The following is a 15,538-nucleotide window of genomic DNA, read 5'->3' as shown; positions in this document are numbered from 1 at the left end:
AAATTTTTTGAACAATCATTCAATCAAATACTAAACAGTTTCAAATCAATACAAAATTTTTAATACCATCTAAGATCTAACCAAACGGTATTTTTTAATTGAAGACTCTTCAAGACTACTCATACAGTCATACACGTATTAACAAAAAATTTAATACCATCAAGACTACTCATACAGACATACACGTATTAATCATTGAGATTTCGATTTTTCGACTTCTCAGTTCTCAGTTCAAGAGAGAGATGAGACTGACGATTTCTCTTACTGATGGCTGCAGAAAATTGAGAATTAGAAAATAGAAATTATGGATTTAGCCATTTAGAATTTCAATAGTATTTTATATACATAGGGGTAAAAGTGTATATAAAAATTCTTAACGGGTTAATGGTTTACCCGATAAAAAAATGAGTAATCCGTCCCCCAAACTGTTAAGCCGTTAATTATAAAATCTCAATATGTGCACCATCCATTACCCCGATAATCCAATACCAATAAGCCAATAACAATCGGTTCGGTTCGGTTAACGGTTAACGGTTAACGGTTTCGGTTCAGTTTTGAACAGCCCTACTTCAGGTAATGCTCAGGTCTTGGTCATTTACATACTCTGTGAACTTTAAATCATTTGTCAGTGCAAACCTTGTTCTGCGGCAGCCGCACAATTCATGTGCGGTCCACTCATTAGCTAGAACTCTGTTGAGCTCTTTCACTTGTCCTGCGGTCGCAGATGGAATTCTGCGGTCCGCACTTTCTTTTGCGGACGCAAAAATCCATCTGCGGACAGCACTTCTTAAGTTCTGCGCCCCTTCTTGCCTTGTCATTCAGAATACTCCTTTTTGAGTTGGATTTCATTATGGGAGCCCAAACTTCAAACATTCCTGCAATTTGCACACTTTCATTAGTTTCGAGAACGTAAATCAATACTTTCAGACTAAAACAAAAGCAAAAGGGTGCTCACACTTATCAACGACACACTAGCAACTTGTGGGTTCAAAAATTATTTTATATTTTTGTTTCAATGAACTAACATCTTCTTCTCTGATTTTCTGATATCGAACGCAAATTACCAACAGGAACATACATGCGAGATATTATGGAAACTATTAAGGGTAAATTTACTATTTAAATTCCTACTTTCACCATATTGTATTCCATTTGAGAAACCATTCTACAACTTTCTCTATGATTATGCATCTTGCTCAAATTAACCAAGAAGCGATATTAGAATTCTCTTTCCTTTCGTTTTATATTTGATTTCCTTATTTATTGTTATTATTATTTTTTATCATTTGTATGGGAGAAAGTGAATAAATCTATTGTTGGTTAAAAATACAAATTTAATGATTTGGCCCTATAAAACTAATTTTAGGTTAAACACTACCTCATTAGCTAACTTTTGAAATTGGATTACACAGCCTATACTCAAGCCTTAAGGTTTATAATTTTTTACCATATATAATATAATATCATAATCATTCTCATTCTAATTCTTGCTTTATCTCATGTTAGGCCCATATTATATTGTCAACACTACAATTGGCAGAGGTATGGGCGTGCTTGGGTGTTGAATTTGTCGGATGCCAGATGAGTATTTGGTCTGTTTATATGGTCTTAAACAATACTTATCTCATGAACTAGATTTTGCAGTTAAGTTAGATTTAAAGTAATTTTTTTATCATTTCGATTAAAACTTTTTCGAATGTCTACTCAAATTTCGTCCAAATACATATTCAATATCTTTCAAGTGACTATATATATAACTTTATAATATACTGAAAAAAAAATGGATGTGCATGAGGTGACAGTTGAAGAAAGGTAGTCATCAAAATCAAATTCAAGAAATTTAGTCAAAGTCAATATGTAAGGCTCATAATTAATGAAAAAGGATCGACGTCAATCTTCAAATGTTGAATGTTGAAAATGCTTCTGATCTGTCTGATGCTGCGACTTTTCTTCCCTCCTCTTATTATTTTTCTTTTATTTTTTGCTTATTTTATCAGAAATTATTGTACAAAAAATTAGTTTTAAATGAGTCGTACGTGCATATGTTATACGAAATTCTTAACGAACTTTATATTTTTCACCAAATCTTGACTATGGAATAAAATAATTAGACTAGAAATATTCTTTGGTCAAACTAATAAGAATGCATGCATCAAAACTGTTTTTTTTCTAACAACAATAATAATAATAATAATAACAACAATTCATTATTACTGTATGAGATTGAAGTGTGCAATATTGTTTTAATTCTCAACTGTTTTCTGTTCATTTAAAGTAGAGTTTAGGTGATGTTTAGATTATTGAATAAGAGATCTTTTTAGCAAAAAAAAAAAAGAATAAGAGATCTTAATAATAATAATAATAATAATAATAATAATAATAATAATAATAATAATAATAATAATAATAATAATAATAATAATAATAATAATAATAATAATAACAACAACAACAACAACAACAATAATAATAATAATAATAATAATAAAGTGTGCAATATTGTTTTAATTCTCAACTGTTTTCTGTTCATTTAAAGTAGAGTTTAGGTGATGTTTAGATTATTGAATAACAGATCTTTTTAGTAAAAAACAAAATGAATAAGAGATCTTCATTTCCAGTTTAAGCCCCTAAACTTGTGTCATAGGCCATAATGCCTCTCAAATTTTTGATAATATCAAAGCAAACCCACGTAAAATTATGTGTGTTGCTAGTTGCTACCATGCACACACGGCATATGCAAAGGCGGAGTCAGAATTTGAAGTTTATGGGTTCTGAATTTGTTATTGAATCCATAACTCGTTTTATTACTGGGTTCGCAATTAAACAATTATACATATTTAGTGAATATTCTAATACAAATTTATGGTGTAAATAAAAGTTATTGGGTTCGTTCGAACCCGTCAACAATACTCTCCCTCCGCCCCTAGGCATATGTAGTGTATTAATGACGGGTTCAATTGAACCAATAACTTTCGATGCGGAGTGGAAATTTATATGTAAAAGTTCATTAAATTATAAAAATAATAGATATGAACTCATAACTTAAAAATATAATGGTTCAATACCAAAATTTTTAAAAATTGAACTCATACAGTTTAAATTTTGGATTCGCCTCTGCATGTAACTATAAAAAAGAAAAAAAGTAAAGAAAAGGAGAACCACAAGTCTTATCTCGAACCCTGATAGAATTAGAAGCAGTAAACTAATTACATAATTTAGAAGTATATGATATAATGACAATGCCTTCAAGGACGATTAAATGCACAGTTTTGTATTAGATCAGCCACTTTTTGTTGTTAATACAGCTAAAACCGTCTTTTCTTGTTAACGCCGAGAAAAAAAAGAGTGTGTGACACATGTGATGATGTGATATAATAATAGAACAAGAATTAACCCAAATGGTCGTCCACCTCATCACTTAAACTAAAAATAGACACTGAATATATAATTTATGTATTACATATGTATAATTATGTATAATTAATGTATAATTTATGTATATGACTAAAATAAGTAAACAATTGATATGGCCGACTATTTGTGTAAAGATCCCTTATTTAAATTATGTATGAGGTTATAATCTTTAGGACTACCTCATATAAATCATTCCTTAATTTAAGCTACATAACATAGTATAATACTTTCCATGTCCACCCTTATAGGATTCGATTGATATTAATTTTTTCCTTTTCTTTTGTAGTTTGTATTATTGCCATTATGAGTAGATATTTAGTCGAAAGAAAAATTTCCTACAAACTTGATTATTAATAGTCTTAAATTATAAAAAAAACTGGGTAAATATCTCAAACAATATAGCTTACTTATTTACAATACTTACTTGACTCTATTTTTCTCTTTATATTTTCATGCTTCATTGCTGCAAATTTTTCATTGTGACATTAATATCAGTCAATTCAAGCTCTCATGTTTTAGCATTATGTTTAGTGCTTTTCGGTTGGTTGAAGCATATATGCATGACTATTTCGCACCATAATTGTATATAATTTTTCATCTTGAGATCTCGCATGTTCATCATTTTCAGGATTATAGTTAATATGTTTTATACAGTATTATATCAAATTTTGTTGTTTACATTGTCACTTAATTTATTCATAGGAGTTATAGCGCCAATCTCTTTATTCATAAATCTCTAAAAAGGTCGAAGTATTCAAAACTTTACATAATCATAATACAAGTTTTTTTGTGTTATTTGTTTGTCTTAAGTATTAGATTACATGTATAACAATAATATTCATAAGATATTCTCACATAAAGTCCTCAAAAATCACAATAAGACATATGAGGACTTCTGTTAGTGACGGACCCAGAATTTTATACAAGCGGGTTCAGTAAAAGATGAGTGGCTATTCATATAAGTAGTGTCTGGTAAGACAAGTAGGGTTTGAACACTTTTTTTGTTCTTAAATGATTTAAACAAATGTACTTTCATGTTTTATCAAATTTTAAGAAAGAAACATCCAAAATTCACTTTGTAGATAGGTTAATTTTAGAAGTAGGTAAAACTGTAGAATAATTTTTATTGATTTCAATAAAAAAATAAAGTGAAATAAAAAATATATAAAAGTAAGAATAATAAATTCATAAGGGACTACGTGCATAACTCTAGCACGCTAGAGATTACAAAACAAAATTTACAAGCCCCACAAAAGGGATTCGAACACAACACCTTCCTTACATTTTGAACCCTCTTTACCACCTCAACAAATACCACATTTGGTTTCAAGTGGGTTCAAATTTTCATTTCTATACATATTTTTGTTGTTTCAAATATAATTTACCAATATACACTGTATAATTTCTCAGCGAAGCGGATTTAACTGAATCCGCTTGACACCATATGGGTCCGCCCCTAATTTCTGCGGGGCATGGTTTCTTTCATTAGTGAACTAACTACATGTGATTGAAAATCCTATTTTTTAAACTTTCACTTTTCCTTTAATTTTTATTTATTAATTACTCAAACAAATTATATAATACTAATATTATGTAATTTTTAAAAATGTGTACTCATTGATATGGGGACACGCCTAAAATGTATGTCCATAGACTAAAAAAGAGGCCTGATAACTTTAAAATAAAAATAATAAAATTAGAGTAAATTTTAAGTTAATATATCAACTAAGATGATTAAGGACTTTTATGGGCATATTTTCTTCCCTTTTTTGAGTTGGGACTTATACCTTTTCCTTTACCCTCCATTATTTAACTCAAGTATAATTTCAATATAATATTTATGTGTTTTTTGAAAATTATGATTATCGAGATAGAATACACGCGCAACGTGCATAGCATAAGACTAGTATTAATAATGACACGTAATGTAAAAACCTACCAAAGAACAAGGGCGGCCATTTCCATGCAAGTAAAGCAATTTCTTTCTCGCCACATTTGGGGGGGAGGGGGGAGGGGGAGGGGGGAGGAGGAATTTTTTGTTATACCGAATATGCTATATATAAGATTTGAAAAAAAAAATCTATAAAGTGAAAATGTTTTATTTCTTTCTTTAACAAATTCAGAGAAAAAGAGTTTGCAACTACTATGATTTCTGATAAGGGAATCGCATTAAAAATGAAGATCGAACCCGAATTTCGTAAGAAACGTGTGAATATATAGGAAGAAACAATTTGATGAGAATGTTGATAATGAAATCTCAAAATTTTTGGAAGAGTCATTTAGAGTTGATTATTTTTTATAATTAGTAGACAAGGCTATTTTTTCACTCCAAAAAAGATTTGAACAATTCGAAACATATGAAAATATTTTGAAATTTTTATTTAACGGTAATAAAACTAAGATCACTAGATGATAAAAAAATATTGACTTAACCTTGAATGTTCCTTAAATCATAATAATCAATCTGATATTGATGATTTACATTTATTTTCTGGTTAAAAGTGTTTTAAAAAATAGTACAATTAGAAGATAATAGTTTAATTAATGGGTTAATTTCACTAAAGGTCATCCAACTTATCATTTATTTCACAAAAGTCACTTATCTATTTTTCGTCACTTAAAAGTCATTCAACTTTACGTTTGTAACTTAAAAGTCATTCTAGTTCAAAACCTATAAAATATCCAATAAAAAAATGACATGGCATTATATTTAATTAAAAAAATCTAAAAATAATGCCACATAAGCTTAAATAGATCATATCTAAGCTAGGCCTATTTCTTCCTCAGCCCGATTTCGGTCGGTTTTTTGAATATTAGTTTTAATTTATTTTATATGAAAAACCGACCGATTTCAGTTGGTTTCTTAAAAAATAAATTTTGCGGGATTCTAAAATAGTTTCCCGCATTTTTGCGCTAAAAAAGAAACCGACCGAAGTCGGTTGATTTCGTAAAAAAAAAAAAAAAATTAAATATTTTGGAAAATCGACCGACCTCAATCTCACATAACATATAAATGTACCACTTACAGACAAGAACAGCAAGCTAATAAGAACCTATTTTTACAAAAATACGGGAAACTATTTTAGAATCCCGCAAAATTTACTTTTTAAGAAACCGACCAAAATCGGTCGTTTTTTCATATAAAGTAAATTAAAACTAATATTCAAAAAACCGACCGAAATCGGACTGAGGAAGAAATGGGTCTAACTTAGATATGGTCTATTTAAGATTAGGTGGCATTATTGTTAGATTTTTTAATTAAATGTAATGCCATGTCATATTTTTTATTGGATATTTTATAGGTTTTGAACTAGAATGACTTTTAAGTTACAAATGTAAAGTTGAGTGACTTTTAAGTGATGAAAAATAGATAAGTAACTTTTGTGAAATAAATGATAAGTTGGATGACCATGAGTGAAATTAACCCTTTAATTAATATACTCAAACAAACAAAAATTCCTAGGGAAACCGCAGTCGCTTTACTTCGGGTGTGCACTGGGTAACCTGTTCACTGTGCAATAGCCCGCAAACCACACATGAAATGTAAACCGCATTAGGCAAGTCCGCTGCGATGAGCTCCGATTGTGGAGGCTGCTGGTGAGGGGAATGAATCTTAGGTCTCCCATGTGGGAAACCACTCACTCAACCAACTCAGTCAAAGATTGCGGGCTCCAAATGTTTATAGTGCTTATAGAATAATGTTAATAACTCATGTTATCGTTGCTTCAGTGGAAATATTTTTTTCAAAAATAAAATTGATAAAATCTTAACTAATATCAACAATGTCTCGAGAATGGTTAAATGGATTAGGTATATTGTTCATTAAGAAAAATATATTAGGAGAAATTGATATAAGAAAATTATTAATAACTTGCATCTAAAAAATACTAGAAAAATATACTTTAAATAAAAAATAATATATTTTTTATTAAAAGTTAAAGGTCATATATAAAGTATGGCTTTATGACACAAAATTGATCGGACCGCAGCTGCCAAAGAAATCCCATAATATCTGATTTAATTTCTTTTTGAATGGCGAGATGGATAGAAAATATTTTTACTTTCAACGCTCCTATCGGGACTTATGCAACGAATCTTAATATAAAATTGTTAATTATCCCTTTCTTTAATCCTTGCTTGGGATAAACATCAACGAACTTTATACTTAAGCATGATCTATCTGATTATGTCATGAAATGTGTTAAACACGCATCCAATTTAATAAATTAAACAAATCGCATTCACTCTATGCTGCTAACATAAAGAAATAGAGAAAAGATTTCCTAAGCTAACATAAAGAAATAGAGAAAAGTTTAATTTGTGTTTAAGTTACGTATCTTAACGCTAACCAGTAATCAATCGTAATTACCAAATTCACTATATTACATAAGCCGTAGCTAATATTTCACGTCATATTATAAACCATTTCACGAACTTTAGGAATCTAATCACTTTTACATTTTATTAAAAAACTTAAAAGAGAAATTATTAATAATATAATAATGATATATTCACATGATAAATATACAATTCTTATTAGCTATAACTTGGACGTAGGGACGCATCTAGTGAATAAACTATGGGTTCATTATTAATTTAGAGGGCGTTTGGACATAAGAATTGTAAAATGCAAGTGAAATTTTTTCAAGTGAAAATGGTATTTGAAAATTAGAGTTGTGTTTGGACATAAATATAATTTTGAGTTGTTTTTGAAGTTTTGTGAATGATCTGAGTGAAAATTTTGAAAAATAACTTTTTGGAGTTTTTCAAATTTTTAAAAAATTTTAAAATTCATCTTCAAGTGAAAATTGAAAATTTTATGGCCAAACACTGATTTCGAAAAAGTAAAAAAATTTCGAAAAAAGTTAAAATTGTTTATGTCCAAACGGGCTCTTAGTAACTTTAGTTATGACCTAGTATTTGTATTAAAAAAAACTCATTATCCATAAGTATAAATATCAGATTTTGAACCCAATAAATTATATGAAATGAGGTAGAATTTTGAATTCGAACTCATAAAATTCAAATTTTGGATCCGCATCCAGAAGAATAACAAATGATCGACGAAAACTATTGCAAATTACAAATCATCTATCAGATAATCAATTAATTATCAAAATAGGCAAGATCAAAATAGACAAAAGATCACTTTTAGCCCACAACCAAAATTATTTATTCGGTAGCTGTAAAAATATTTAAAATTTATATATTTTTTATATATAATATACAGAAATAAATAAATCTCAAAGATATATATACATACACACAAAAATATACAAAAATTTGCCATTATTTTGAGAGTGACTATATAAATTCATCAAAATACCATAGACTCATATAAAAACGGAATAATCTCAAAGATTTACATAGGCAAGTCAGAGCTATCGACATGCAAATAGGCGTGTTCATGTATTTGATTGGATCGGATTTGGCACATTTTGGACTATAATTTCGGATTTCAAATTTGATAAATTGCAATCTGAATTCGAACCTAATTAAATTCGGTTTGAATTAGATTTTGATATTTGGATCGGATAAATATTTCGAATTACGGTTCAGATTATAAGCCTTATATATTAAGATGCTAAAATAAATGACTTTAAGTATAACTAGCTATCTTGCTTCACAACAAACTAACGAGTCATACACAACATTTCATACAATTACTCAAATTTTTCATGATAAGAAAACTATGTATGATCACAACACACTTGGATTGATAAACATGCAAACACCCATTTCAACCATCACATACCTAGTTAGAACAAAAATATAAGAACATGATTAACCTCACTTGTATTTCTCAGCAAGAAAATTCAGAGAAATTTCTTACTAATTCCTGCCAAATAATGAAATATACTTTGATGCTCTTACTATCTAAAGACTTCTTCTATTATTTTGCACAAGACAGTCAACATCAAGTATTGCTCAAGCTTCTTAACTAAAGTTAGACTCCATTGAGAGTCTTCATTTCTGTCGATATGTGCTCTTCATGAAAGAATATGAGAGAAAATCACAAATGAAACCCTAGATTTATCTGACGGCATCCTCAACTTTATATATAGACCCTATATTTCGAATTTTGGATCGGGTTAAATTTAAATTAAGCCAAATCATATCCCATCCTATATCCAAAATAATGTTCTGAGTTGCCTATTTTGTACTATGCATATGTGGAGAAGTCTTGGTAAATATATGTTCGAATGGGTCTCGCGTTTAGGTACTAATAAATACTATGCATGTGTCGAAAATTCCCCAATATTTCCTTTATTCACTAAATTGTGGGTCCCACGTTTTGTACTATGCATTTGCGGAGAGCAAAGTAAGCTTTAAATATACCTCATACTAAATTGTATGATGGTAATTAATGTAATAATACCGAAACACAGGGGTAAAGATATTATGATGGAAGCTGTAGACGTGCAGGGGATTCAAAACAATTTTTGCCATTAATTTTTATGTTCTAGAAGAATTCTTCCTTACTGATGACACAAACACGTGCAACTTAAAAAGAAAAAGTATTGTAACTATCTAATTGGCGAATTACTATTTTAAATTTATGGGTTTTAATTTTTAAATTTGCTAATCAAGTTTTATAAAAAAATTCAGTTAAATTAGATATGAAAAGGGATCGGTGAATACAATTCTGCCCATAACATTTTTTTATCAGCTTTTGGTCTGAATACAATTTATAAAACGAATTATTTGTAGATAATCCTTGAGAAAAGGAAAAATTCTAGTCATCTTTCTAGTTATTTCTTTTTCTAATATTAAAATTGATGGGTTGTCGCGTTCACAGAAAGTAACGTTTGAAGTAAAAGTATAGAGTCAATCAAATGTTAGCTGTTAAGTTTGTATGAGAAAGGGCAAAAGATCTTTGAAATTTCTCTATTATGATTGGCCTCTAGCAAATATTAAGGGCCCGAGCAATTTAACGTGTAGAATATTCTCTATTTTTAATGTAATTATTATCTTATGAAAAAAAAGAAAATTAATATACTCAATTAGTACGGTAGAATGATTGAGATCGCCCTACCTGTTAACCTCGTGACACCCTTAATCAATGATCTCAAATTCCAATGACACCCTTAGCCAATAGTATTTGTTTGAATATATCGTGAAAATAGCACGGTCTAACTAGTCAGCATTTGTAAATTCATTGAAAAATATCCGTTATTTTGCTGAAATACGGAAAGTTCTAGTATAATATGCTGAATTATAGAGTTCTTGCGTATAAACTTCCAACATATTATTTTGAAACTCCAATACGAAAAACTTTCAGCATAATATGTTGGATTATGGAGTTCCTTCCATTTAAACTTCTCGTGTATTATGTTGGAACTCCAACACATTATAAAAATCAAGCATATTATACTAGAATCTCATATGTAAAAAAATTCGAAGTTCAGCATATTATACTAGAAATTTTTCGGATTTTTAAAGGTGGTTTTGTTCAGATTATATCTTTACATGAAAAAAGTGACTAAATTTTGATTATTTTGAAGCTGTGACTATTTCTTTATTTATTTATGAAATATCCTCCATCCATAATGGGTCTACTTTATGCAAAGTCATATATTATTAGGAATGGGCGGCTCGACTATAAGGTTAGTAAACCAATCGTTTGGGGCCCCAACTTTCTCAGGGTCCCGTTTTTCCTTAAAATGTATTGTATATGTATTATTAAAAAAAAAATACAAAGAATTTTTGGAGCGAAAGTACAATAGTTTTAATGCGAGGATCGTTGTAATAATTAGAGAATGAAATAATTTTTAATGAATTATTTTCTTGCATGGGTAGGATAACTATTTTTTTGCCTCATTTATATCCTAATAAGTAATACATGCCCATATTATTATTTATATATGTACCTTTTTCATTCTCTATTTTACTATTCTTATTTTCAATATTGAGAAGTCTCCCAATCGGTAATTTACCGCGACTTACAAGTTGTCTTCTTCAAGGCATTACATCAAGCAATCATTATATTGAAGTAATGCAACACTTTTCAATAACATTATATCAACTTATCTTGCTCCATAGTTTCTTACCCTTTGATTTCTGCTGCTATATATTGTTTCTTGTACTTCGATTATTTTATTTATATATGATAGTTACTGCTCATTTTTAGACTGCTTTTATCATGGCTTATTCGCTTTCGTTACTTTGATTTTCACACTGCGTTGAATTGATTGTCCTTATCTAATCTTTTTTTGTCATGCTTTCTCTTAAGCCGATGATCTTTCAGAAATAACTTCTCTACCTCCCAAGGTAGAGGTAAGGTATGCGTACACTCTACCTTCACAGACCCTACTTTGTGGGTTTTCATTGAGTATGTTGTTGTGTATCAACTTATCAAATTCTTGCGACGATTTTATTATTCTATCTTTATTTTATACTTTTTCATTAAAAATTTGTCTTTAATATTCTTACTTAGGGCCTCTCTGAAATTTGGCTTTATCCCCGATCTTGTTGAGACGGTCTTGTTATTCGGATACAGAATTTCAAGTAAAAGATAATTATCAAATAAAACAAATGTACAAAAGAAACGTAAGTTTATTGACTAATAAAATAATATGTGTGTGAGTTTCGTCAAGCAATGACATCATCATTACCTCTTTCTTCAAGTTGTGTCCTTTGTTTTGGCCACGTGATAGAAACATTACCTAAACAACTTGCCCACTTGCCCATTAAAAGAAACTTCATAGAAGCCCCTTATCATAAAATTACTGATTAATTAATCCATTAATTATAATTAACTAGACAACACAGTCCCCTCTGCCTAATTAATCCACTAATTATAATTAACTAAACATCACAGTCCCCTCTGCTCAGGTGCAATGAATCTTCTTCCCTTTTCCCTATATATATTCCTCATTCGTTCTGTGTCAAAAAAATCAAAATCCTTTCTTATAAACGAACACCAAAAACCTCGTAAAACACGAGAATTAAAATTCAAAAGCAAAATGAATCAACCTATTTCTACAGAGTTGCCGCCGGCGAATTTTCCGGGAGACTTTCCTTTTTACCGACGGAATTCAAGCTTCAGTCGTCTAATCCCATGTTTAACTGAAACATGGGGCGAATTACCACTAAAAGTCGACGATTCTGAAGATATGGTAATTTATACTCTCTTAAAGGACGCTCTTAACGTCGGATGGTCGCCGTTTAATTTCACCGCCGGCGAAGTAAAATCGGAGCTAATGGAGGAGGAAATTGTGGTTTCTCCAGCGGATACAACGGCCGCGCCGGCGGCTGAGTTACCGAGGGGAAGGCATTACAGAGGTGTTAGACGACGGCCTTGGGGGAAATTTGCGGCGGAGATTAGGGATCCGGCGAAGAATGGAGCTAGGGTTTGGCTTGGAACATACGAAACAGATGAAGATGCTGCAATTGCTTATGATAAAGCCGCTTATAGAATGCGTGGTTCAAAGGCTCATTTAAATTTTCCACATAGGATCGGTTTAAATGAACCGGAACCGGTTCGAGTTACGGCGAAAAGACGAGCGTCGCCTGAACCGGCTAGTTCGTCGGAAAATAGTTCAGTAAAACGGAGAAGAAAAGCTGTTGCAGCTGAGAAATCTGGAGCTGTAGAAGTGGAGAGTAAATCAAATGTTTTACAAGTTGGATGTCAAGTTGAACTATTGACACGTGGACATCAACTATTAGTCAGTTAAGTATGAGCTTACGAAGATTAATATTCCTTTGTGGTAATCTTGCGCTCCGAAGTTGTACAGTTTGATTTTCATGTTAATTACTCCTTCCGGTTCGATCTATGTCAATCTGTTTGATCAGACATAGAGTTAAAAAAAAAAAAAGACTTTTTGAATTGAATTTGTTATCCTAAATAAGTTAAAAAGGGGTTCAGAATATTAGTGTTACTAATATCTATGAACGTGCGTTAAACGTTAATAATGACACGTGATAATTTAAATATTTATTTATATGAAGGAATGATAAAATTTAATTAAAGAGAGAAATTTTATGTATAATATTACAACAATCATCTAAATGCCGAAAAATATTATTACATTAGCATAATAAATAAATTTAAAATAAAAGGACATCGTTAAAACTTACACAAATGATCAATTTTGTCATGTTAGTTAGATAATTATATATTATAGTTTAAAATTTTTTAAAGTGATGGTATCTTAACGAACATTTTTTTGTGGACAGTATTTTTTTGTGTATGTTCCTCTTAATGCGTTGGTTGCTCTGCCTTAACCATAACTCTTGTTGTCGATCTTTATATCCCTCTTGAAAGTGCAACATACAGCTGTTCGTGCAAGAAAACATATTGCGGTAAATATAGTCCAATATTTAGAATGTTTGTCTTTATACTTTATTTATTATATTTGCAAAACATAAACATACTAAAAATTATTTTCATACAAATTTAAAAGGACATTTCTTAGTTTCGGAAGACGAAAGTTGAATTCAGGGATAAGAATATACTTATTAGAAGCATATTAACCAGTATCATAATTTTTGCATGTATGACGTTATTGTCAAAACTTCTATATACCATATGTGTGCTATTACATAAGTTATTCGGCGTATCTAAGTTTTTCATTAACATGACAGACATATTTTTCTTCAAAACTAACCTATATATAATAGAAGATCAATTTTAACTTAGTCTACTATATATACGGTGACACTAACATAAGTAAGAAATAAGAAACATCACAACAAACATGTATGGTAGAAGGTCATTTGGTATTAAAGTATTAAAGTATTTTTTTGGTAGTAATTATTAGTATCATTTTCTGCTGAGTCAGAAACTAAAAAATATTTTATTTTTACTATAAAATTTTGCAATCAACCTTTTATTTAGTTGATCAACATATTCATTTTTGCTAGCTAAGATATCTTTTTTAATTCTATCATGTGATTTGCACAAATTGCGTTTTAATCTAATGATATAAATTTTTTTTTTATTAAATGCACTACTATTACCAGTGAGATTGATAACCAAGTGTTCGGGAAGAACCAAATCATCTTTTATTGGATGCTCTTCTTCGTTTCCGACACGAAGCAAGAAGACACTGAATATTGGATATCTTCTTACTTTATATTTCTTGTCAGTTGAATCTTTTTCGTTGAGGCCAGAAGTATAACTTTGGTAAGCTAGCTTTTACAATCTCTGCTTTTGTCGATTTTGGAACCACTGGTAGTACTTGACAAAAATCACCTCCCAAACCATTAATTTTTCACCATACGGTTCATTAATATCTAATATATCTCTAGCATACCGGGCAATTATTTCGATCGTTTGACACTTAGTCATAAGTGCTTCATCCCATATTATCAATTTTGATTTCCTTATAAATTTAGCATCATTTCTCTGCTTTGATATATTTGTGATGGTTATTTAAGTTGTTTGAAGAGGTATATCAAATCTAAAGTGGGTGGTCTCACAATAAAATCATTGTTTGTACACCACTTGCTATTATTGCTAACAATGTCATGTCTCTTGATATGATATTTGCAAGTAATGCATGACATAGAAATATTATTTCGATTTCGCCGGAGGCATCTACAAAGAATAATTCCGTTATACCAGAGTCGACACTTTATAATATAGTCTTGAAAACCTGTTCTTATTTAGGATTTAGCTTTGATTGTGCTTCCTCAAATACTTGTATAGCATTTTGATTCTTAATAATATACTAACCTTTTTACTTTGTGTTCTAGCGCTCTTTTTATGGAAAATATTTATGTACCCTGAGATTTCTTTTTAACTTGAAAAAGAATTTTACTCTTATGATGAAGTTAAAAAATAATTGAATTGGATTATGTTGCTAAATAATTAAATAAAAGATTTAATTATTTAATTTTAACATAAAAAATAATTTATTCTACGTTGATTCAAATCTTAATATTAGTTAATATCTTGTTTTGAGTATTTAATCTTAATCATATTATTATCCACCATAAATTTTATTTTCAAAGAGTAAAAGATTGATATAACATTTCACTTTTAGATTTTTATATTTGTAGAATCATTAGTGGTATTGACTCTTAAGACCATTTTTTTCTCTTTCTCACAAATTTATATTCTTAAATATTTTCTTAGTTGTTGTTTAATAATTGGGTATTTTACACAAAAAATTGATAA

The 15,538-nt window shown here is 29.8% G+C and overlaps 1 protein-coding gene across 1 annotated transcript; it reads left to right on the top strand.

Annotated features, from left to right (window-relative positions):
* Positions 1-12,302: 12,302 nt before the first annotated feature.
* On the top strand, positions 12,303-13,248 carry LOC107805280 (ethylene-responsive transcription factor 1-like). The gene has a single exon (XM_016629282.2). It carries the CDS (start codon positions 12,381-12,383, stop codon positions 13,089-13,091), a length of 711 nt encoding a protein of 236 aa, XP_016484768.1. The 5' UTR covers positions 12,303-12,380; the 3' UTR covers positions 13,092-13,248.
* Positions 13,249-15,538: the final 2,290 nt, after the last annotated feature.

The sequence above is a fragment of the Nicotiana tabacum genome, chromosome 13 (assembly GCF_000715075.1).
Source record: "Nicotiana tabacum cultivar K326 chromosome 13, ASM71507v2, whole genome shotgun sequence".
Classification (NCBI taxonomy): Eukaryota; Viridiplantae; Streptophyta; class Magnoliopsida; order Solanales; family Solanaceae; genus Nicotiana; species Nicotiana tabacum.
This window is presented reverse-complemented; position numbering and strand designations above follow the sequence as displayed.

What these genes read in the sequence shown, in the direction of transcription:
- LOC107805280 (XM_016629282.2), top strand. Translation starts at nt 12,381, where the DNA reads ATGAATCAACCTATTTCTACAGAGTTGCCGCCGGCGAATTTTCCGGGA.